At 40.4% G+C, this 8,157-nt stretch overlaps 1 protein-coding gene across 2 annotated transcripts in view; it reads right to left on the bottom strand.

Moving 5' to 3' along the window:
- Window positions 1–734: 734 nt before the first annotated feature.
- Il13ra1 (interleukin 13 receptor, alpha 1) overlaps window positions 735–8,157 on the bottom strand; it is a 70,351-nt gene continuing 62,928 nt past the window's right edge. The window contains exon 11 of one of the 2 annotated variants that reach the window (XM_013019690.1): window positions 735–1,703. In XM_013019690.1, coding sequence (XP_012875144.1) covers window positions 1,608–1,703 — 96 coding nt within the window. In that variant the 3' untranslated portion in view covers window positions 735–1,607. The remainder of the gene's footprint in view (window positions 1,704–8,157) is intronic. The other variant, XM_013019691.1, reaches the window with a different exon arrangement.

The raw sequence follows: 8,157 nt of genomic DNA, 5'->3' as shown, positions 1-8,157 counted from the left end.
CTGTGTGTGAGAAAAAAGGGGATACTTCTCACTTCCCATTCTTGGTTTAAATTTGGAGGAAGTAAAAGAAGTAGTAGGTATAAATGTATATGTGTATTTTATGGGGATGCGGAGAATGGAACCCTAACATATGCAAAAAAAAAATGAGTAAGTATACAGTGGAGGTCTTGCAAGGTTGGCTATTAATATAACACACAAAATCTAAGTAAGCATTTGTAGGAGGGCAAAGAGGAACCCCTAGGGCCCATCTTGCAATGAATGAGAAGGATGTACAACTACGTTTAGTTCAAGCAAACAGCTAAGTTCTAAGTGAAGAGAATACACATCCCCATTTAGAAAATACATAGAGAAACATCAGAAGCTGAAAAACCTCAAACATAAGAGGCCCAGGGGAAGTTAACAAAAATGCAAAGACTTAGTCACGGTTTGTCACTCTAGGCAGACTACTTGAGATACAAATGATTCCCTGCTCCTCTTAATTTCCAATGAAAGCCAATAGGCTACAAAGACAGGGAATGAAGAAGGTGGAAAACAGTATAGGAGCTGGGGAGTTGAAAAGTCTGAGCATTGGCTGGTGGGAGATCAAGAAAGTGGTAAGATGGGGCTGGGAAGGTGGTTCAGTGGTAGAGCGCTTGCCTTGCATGCAAGAGGCCCTGGGTTCGATTCCTCAGCACCACATAAGCAGGAAAAGCAGGAAGTGGCGCTGTGGCTCAAGTAGTACAGCACTAGCCTTGAGCTGAATTGCTGAGGGACAGCACCCAGGCCCAGAGTTCAGGCCCCATGACCAGACCCAAAAAATAAAAAAGTGGTAAGAACTGGAAAGTCCCAACGAGATCGTAAACCCATTGGGGGCCTAGCACCAGCCAGTCAATACTTGATTTGAGTAGCAAAGGTGAAAAAAAAAGAATCCATCATTAGAGACTCCTTGGTTTCAATCCTAATATACAAGGAGTCATTCTATCTCCACTGCCCTGAAAAGTCTTGGAAAGGTATGGAATGGTCTTGGTAAAGAAGTTGCCTGGGCTTTGTGTGTTGGTTATTATCACCAGGGTAATCACTGATTGCTGAGGTTTTTCAAAGCAGAGGAAAATGCTACTCTAGTGGATGATGATTCTGTACTTTCAAGAATTTTAATAGCTACCAACATTACTCAATGGGATCCCAAACAATAGGCAGATACCAAATTGTATCTGTTTTGTTTGCTAGATGTTCTATGTGAGTCACGGCATTTATACTCAGAAATAGTTACCTCACACATAAAATTTCTTGATCTTATTTGACACAAAACAAGCATTCATCCCTTAGGGAGTCATCATAACTCTTGCTAAGATTAACTTGACTGCCATTAGCTTTTCCTTGGTCCTCCAGTTTGAAGACTTCTCAAAGGATGTCTACTTTTATGATTCAATAGGAATGACTCCACTTTCGTTTCCAAAGGACCCAATATTTTTACTTTGTCAGTGCACCACTCATTTGGCTCCTATGGCTGCCTGTTTCTAAAGGGTCCAGTAGATTTAGTTTCCATTTACCAAGTTCTGGGATAACAAATGGAGAATTTGATGATACTTCACAGGGTCACATTCAAAGGCAAGAATAAATTATCTCCATCACTGAGAGACTTTCTTTAGGTTTTCTATCAGCACTACCGAGTCAGTTTCTTCTTTGGACTGCTTCTCATAAATGTCATACTTCTTCCAGTGCTGCTAGGGAGACAAAAAAAAACATAGGTGATCACTTCTCTAAACAATGTTCTTTCCCTGAGCACTCAATTGCTAATTCTTCTTCTTTTTTTTTTTTTGTTATCTACACAAGACACCATGAATGTCATGTTTTCTTGGCTTTGTTTTTTGACCTGAGACTATTCATTGATTTGAACATTCAACAAAACAAAACAATCAGAAACAAATATTAAAGATGGAAAAGCATTTCTTGTTTATCAAGAGTAAAACAAAGTGGGACATTTCCTACATTGGAAACAGTCTTTTGAAGATAAACGAAGTGGGTAATGATGCTTTTCTTACTTTAATTACTTAATTTAGACTTTTTTGGGGGTGGTGGTGGTAGTTCTGAGATTTGAACTCAGAATCTCACATTTGCTAGGGAGGCTCTGCACCACTTGACTCATAGCCCAAGTCCTTTTTGCTTCTGATTATTGTTAGGGTATGGTGTCATGTTTTGCCTGGGGTTGGTAGTCAATCTGTAGTCCTCCTATCTAAAGTCTTCTGAGTAGCTGAGATGACAGGTGAGAGCCACCTTTCCCAGACTCACTTGGACCCCCTTCCCTTTCCTTTTTCCTTTCCTTTTCCCTTTCCCCTTCCTTCCTTCCTTCCTTTCTTCCTTCCTTCCTGCCTTCCTTCCTCCCTTTTCCTTTCTGTCTTGCTTTTTCCTTCCTTCCTTCCTTCCTTCCTTCTTTTCTTTCTTTCTTTCTTTCTTTCTTTCTTTCTCTCTTTCTTTCTTTCTTTCTTTCTTTCTTTCTTTCTTTCTTTCTTCTCCTCTCTCTATTTATTTATTTATTTAAAGTTAACTTTTTAGCCAGGAGCCAGTAATCTAGCTGTAATCCTAGCTACTCAGGAGGCTGACATTTGAGGATGGCAGTTAGAAGCCAGATGAAGCAGGAAAGTCCATGAGACTCTTATGTCCAATAAACTACTCAGAAAAAGCTAGAAGTAGCACAGTGGCTCAACTGGCAAAATGCTACCCTTGAGCAGAGAGAGGCCCAGGGACTAGGCCAGCCCCTGAGTTCAAGTTATAAAGGTGATGCACAAAGGGGCTACAATTACATAAGTAAGGTAATGAGTACATTTCTTTTTTTTTTTTTTTGTCGGTCATGGGGCCTGAACTCTGGGTCTGGGCACTGTCTCTCAGCTCTTCAGCTTAGGGCTAGCACTCTACCACTTGAGCCACAGCACCACTTCTGGTTTTTTTTCTGCTTATGTGGTGCTGAGGAATCGAACCCAGGGCCTCATGAATGCAGGGCAAGCGCTCTACCTCTGATCCACCTTCCCAGCCCAATGAGTACATTCCTTTATGTACAGTGTCACCCTTCCCTTGCTCTCTCCCAGTACTTGGATCTTTCTTTACTTTCTTACCACTGAAATTTGACCAATGCTCTAGAGATATTATAGACTCAAGTCAATAAAGGGCTCAGAGGCATAGCTCAAGTAGTAGAGCATATACCTAGCAAGTGTGAAGGCCCAAGTTCAAACCCCAAGACAGCTCAAAAAAGACCAATTAACACTCAGGTAAATGGAAGTATGTAGGATGTCCTGAAAGTGTTTGTGCAATTAAAATTTTTGAAAGCCTCTGTATCAACAGCTTTATGTAACATTGTTTGTTAGATGAAGGTAATATGCATAAAGCAAGGTTGTTTTAAACCCAATTCAAACTGGTCTCATATAGTGCAAGCTCAACATCCTGGTTGGTCTTCTGAGCTCAGTTATCTCATCTGTCAAAGTTGTTGCACTAAAGCAGGAGTGGGCAAACTATGGGCCACTTGCCAAGCTGCCTGCTTTGGTGAGTAAAGTTGTATTGGAATATACACATTCATTTTGTATTGCCTGTGGTTGCTTTCATGCTATAATGGCAGACTTAAGTTGTGACAGAGACTAACAAGCCAAAATATTTACTATCTGGGCCTTCATTTAAAAAGGCTTGCCATTCCCTGCACTAGATCATGACTAAGATCCTTTTATCTGTTCTATGGTTTACTAAGCTTATAGGAAGAAATAGAGATATACAAAATAGAAACAAGAGAAACTATATTCAGTTGCTCCACACAGTGCAATTGGAGATGAATGGATTATGTTAGAAGCATTCAGTTTTAGAGGATATGAAGAGTGAGGAAATGCTGGTCAAAATGTCCAAATTACTCTAAACAAGTTATTTGCTAGGTGCCAGTGGCTATCACCTGTAATCCTAGCCATTCAGGAGGCTGAGATGTGAGGATTATTGTTCAAAGCCAGCCTAGGCAGGAAAAGTCTTTGAGGCTCAGCTCCACCTATTAAAAAGTTGGAAGTAGAGATGCAACACAAGTGGTATAGCACTAGCTTTGAGTAAAGAGGTTTAGGGATAGTGTACAGGCCCTGAATTCAAGCCTCAGGATCAGCTCACACACACACACAGACACACATATACACGAGTACACCACACGCATGCATACACAAACACACACATACACAACTTATTTGACCTTGACCCATCTAGTAGAGTGGCTAATGCTAAAAAAAAAAATGACAATTTCTGGCTGAACTAGCTCAGAGACAACACACCTATTAAGTAGGCCCCCTGTAAAAAGGCAGATAAAGTGTGTGTGTCTGTGTGTGTGTGTGTGTCCATCTGTCTGTCCTGATCTGGGGCTTGAGGCTTGAACTCGGGGCCTGGGCACTGTCCCTGAGCTTTTGTGCTCAAGGCTAGTGCTCTACCACTTAAGCCACAGGTCTACTTCCAGATTTTTGGTGGCTAATTAGATACAAGAGTCTCACAGACTGTCCTACGTGGCCTGGCTTCAAACCACAATCCTCAGTCTCAGCCTCCCAAGTAGCTAGTATTACAGTTATAAACCACGAGCACCTGACTAGTTCTGACTTTTTATGCATTCTTCCCTGTCATTTACATTTTCTCATATCATGTAATTTTTATAACAGCATTTGGAAATGATAGGTTATATTTCCCATTGATCTTTGTGGACATATCTTTCTGGCATGTTTTAATTCTGCAAGATATTATTCTGTTTTTTACATTTTTACATAAAAGAGCTTCCCTGAACTTTTAGAAAGAAAATTCACCTAGGTTAGTTAGGGTTCTTTTTTATTTATTTATTTTTATTGTCAAGGTGATGTATAGAAGGGTTACAGTTACATAAGTAAGGGTTTTTTTTCCTCCCTAATTTCATGACTGTAGAATTTCCTCTTATATAACTTTTAAGAATTGTTCAAGAGTATGGTGAATTAATTTTTGAAATCTCCTAGACCTGTTTGTCTCTGTCCTTTACTTTACTTTCACATTTATTTGCTTGTTCTTTTTCTCTTTTTTTTTCCCTTTCTTAGTTCTCTCTCAATTTTTGTGTCTGATGTTGCTCTGTTGGCCAGTTAGAGTCTATTGCCAGACAGAGTTTTCCCCTTGGAGTGCAGCTTTGCCCTGTTTGCATAGTGAGTTTGGAGAGTTCATATGTAAACATTGATCAGGGACATCAGGATTGTGTCCAATTTAGAGTTATTATAAAGATGCCAATAACATGCACTAGAAGCCTTTGTGTGGACATGTTTTCATTTCCTCTAGGTAAACACACAGGAGTGGGATTTCTGTGTCATGTGATAAGCATATGATTAGTTTTATAAGAAACTGTCAGGCTGTCTTTGTGGAGGTTGTAGCTTTTTTGTGTTTGTTTTGTTTATGCTGGTCCTGGGCTTGAACTCAGGTCCTGGGCACTATCCCCAAGCTTCTTTTTTTTTTCTCAAAGTTAGTGATCTACCACTTGAGCTACAGTTCCATTTCTAGCTTTTTCTGAGGAGATAAGTCTCAAAGACTTTTCTGCCTGTCTTTGAACTCAGATCTCAGGCTCCTGAGTAGCTAGGATTACAGGTGTGAGCCACCAGTGCCCAGCTACTATCAGTTTTTTTTGTCAGTCATGGGGTTTGAACTCAGGGCCTGGGCTTTCTGTTCCTGACCTCTTTTGCTCAAGGCTAGTGCTCTACCACTTTGAGCCACAGCACCACTTCCAGTTTTCTGGTAGTTAATTATAGATAACTGTCTCATGTACTTTACTGCCTGGACTGGCTTTGAACCATGATCCTCAGATCTCAGACTTCTAAATGGCTAGGATTACAAGTGTGAGCCCCTGGCACCTGGCAAATAACTTGTTTCCAATAATTTGGACATTTAAGCAGCACTTTCTCACTCATTCTTTCATATACTCTAAAACTGAATGCTTCTAACATAATCCATTCATCTCCAATTGTACAGTATGGAGCAACTGAATAGTTATAGTTTCTGCAGTTACAGGTGTGAGCTACCGGAGCCAAGCTTATCAGGCTGTTTTGTATAGTGACTGTGCTATTTTACATTTTTATCATCCAGAGCTGGCTATTCTGCACTCTCATCATTACTTGGAATTTTCAATAAATACTTATTTGAAAATATTTTAAATTTTAATTATAGCAAATGTGTTTTTAAGCAGTGTATCAGTGGTTCATGCCTATAATCATAGCTGCTCAAGAGACTGAGATCTGATGATTGTGGCTCAAATCCAGCCCAGGAAGGAAAGTCCAGGAGACTCTTATCTCCAATTAACTAGCAAACAGCCAGAAGTGGAGCTGTGGCTCAACTGGTAGAGCACCAGCCTTGAGCAAAAAAGCAAAGGGATCCAGGCAACACTGGCTCATTCCTGGAATCTTAGCTACTCAGGAGGCTGAGATCTGAGGATCATAGTTTAAAATCCAGCCTGGGCAGGAAAATCTGTGAGACTCCTTATCTCCAAATAGCCACCAAAAAGCCAGAAGTGCTGCTGTGAATCAAGTGATAGAGCACTAGCTTTGAGCAGAAAAGGCTCAGGGTCAGTGCCCAAGCTCTGAGTTCAAGCCCCAGGACTGGCAAAAATAATAATATTTTAATAGTACTCATAAAAATTAGCATTACTATATATATAAAGGACAAAATACCAATCGGCATGTAATATTGCCATATATTAAAATGAGTTCAATGGAAATCTTAAGATGAGGTAAGACATAACAGCAAGCCAAGCTCTGGTGGCTCACACTTATAATCCTAGCTACTGAGAAGCTTGACATCTGAGGATTGCAGTTCAAAGCTAGCTCAGGAAATAAAGTCTGTGAAACTTTTTTTGTTAAGTCTGTGAAACTCTTATCCCCAATTAACCACTCAGCAAAAGCCAGAAGTGGAGCTGTGGCTTAAGAGCACTAGCCTTGAGCACAAAAGCTCAGAGAGAGTGCCCAGTTCCTGAGTGCCCAGGACTGGCACCAAAAAAATCCCGTTGGGTGCTTGTGGCTCATGCCTGTAATCCTAGCTATTCAGGAGGCTGAGATCTGAGAATACTGGTTCAAAGCCAGTCCGGGCAGGAATATCTGTGAGACTCTTATGTCCAATAAACCACCAGAAAACTGGAAGTGGTGCTGTAGCTCAAGTGGTAGAATGCTCACCTTGAACTTAAGAGCTCAGGGACAGCGTCCAGGCCCAGAGTTCAAGACCCACAACAAAAAGAACAAAACACACACACCCCAAATCAAAACCTGCACTGGCTGAAGGATGGACAGTGTTAGCAGAACTCTACACAGAACTTCCTGGTGGTAGGGATGAAATAAATGGCAGGAAGTAACATGCTGTATTACCTTAAATATGATAGCCAATCTCAGCCTTACTAATGGTGGCATGGTTAGATGCTATGAGTCCAAAGACTACTGAACAGTTGGAAAAATATGATCTTGGGCTAAGTATTACACAATATTAAGGAAATTATAATTTTTTAAATGAAGAAATGCTCTGTAGGTTATTTTGGAAAGCAGCCTTAGTTTAAAAAATAAACACTAAATTATAAAAAACACAAAAATATTTGGCTGGTTGCTTTCTGATCAGGAATGTAAATCTGGCACAGCGCTGAAAATATAATTGGTTTCCAAGAATTAGGGGAAGATATATTTTTAAAGGAAGAAAGCAATGCAGACACAGAAGAAGCAATTCTCTTTACACCCTTTTCCTCATGCTGAATATGGCCAGCAGCCCAATTAGTCACAAGGAAAAGGCAAATAGCAAAGCAACAGGAAGACATGTTGTTGGCCAAAATGTTACTACAGTGATGACCAAAACATCAACAAAACACTACAAATCTGAAGATTGTATTTAATTTAATAGCCACATCTAAGTATGTTTTTAAAAGGAGCATTATTGGAAGTGCAGTGCAGCAGTGAAGGGCCTTTGAAAAGGGCCTGGAGTACTTGGCTTAGGAGATGGTAACTTTGGGCTTTCTGGTTGTAGTCCAGCTTTGTAGTAAGCTCTTTATATGATAATTAACATACTTCTCCATGCCTTCTACAGTTCTCTCTATAGTGAGATGCTTGGATAAGAACTTAAGAGGGTATGTGTATGTATGTGTGTATGTGAGAGAGAGAGAGAGAGAGAGAGAGGGAGGGAGGGAGGGAGAGAGGG

This window comes from Dipodomys ordii, unplaced genomic scaffold (assembly GCF_000151885.1).
Source record: "Dipodomys ordii isolate 6190 unplaced genomic scaffold, Dord_2.0 Scaffold47, whole genome shotgun sequence".
NCBI classification, from domain to species: Eukaryota; Metazoa; Chordata; class Mammalia; order Rodentia; family Heteromyidae; genus Dipodomys; species Dipodomys ordii.
The sequence above is the reverse complement of the archived record's forward strand: the minus strand, read 5'-3'. Positions and strand labels throughout refer to the sequence as shown.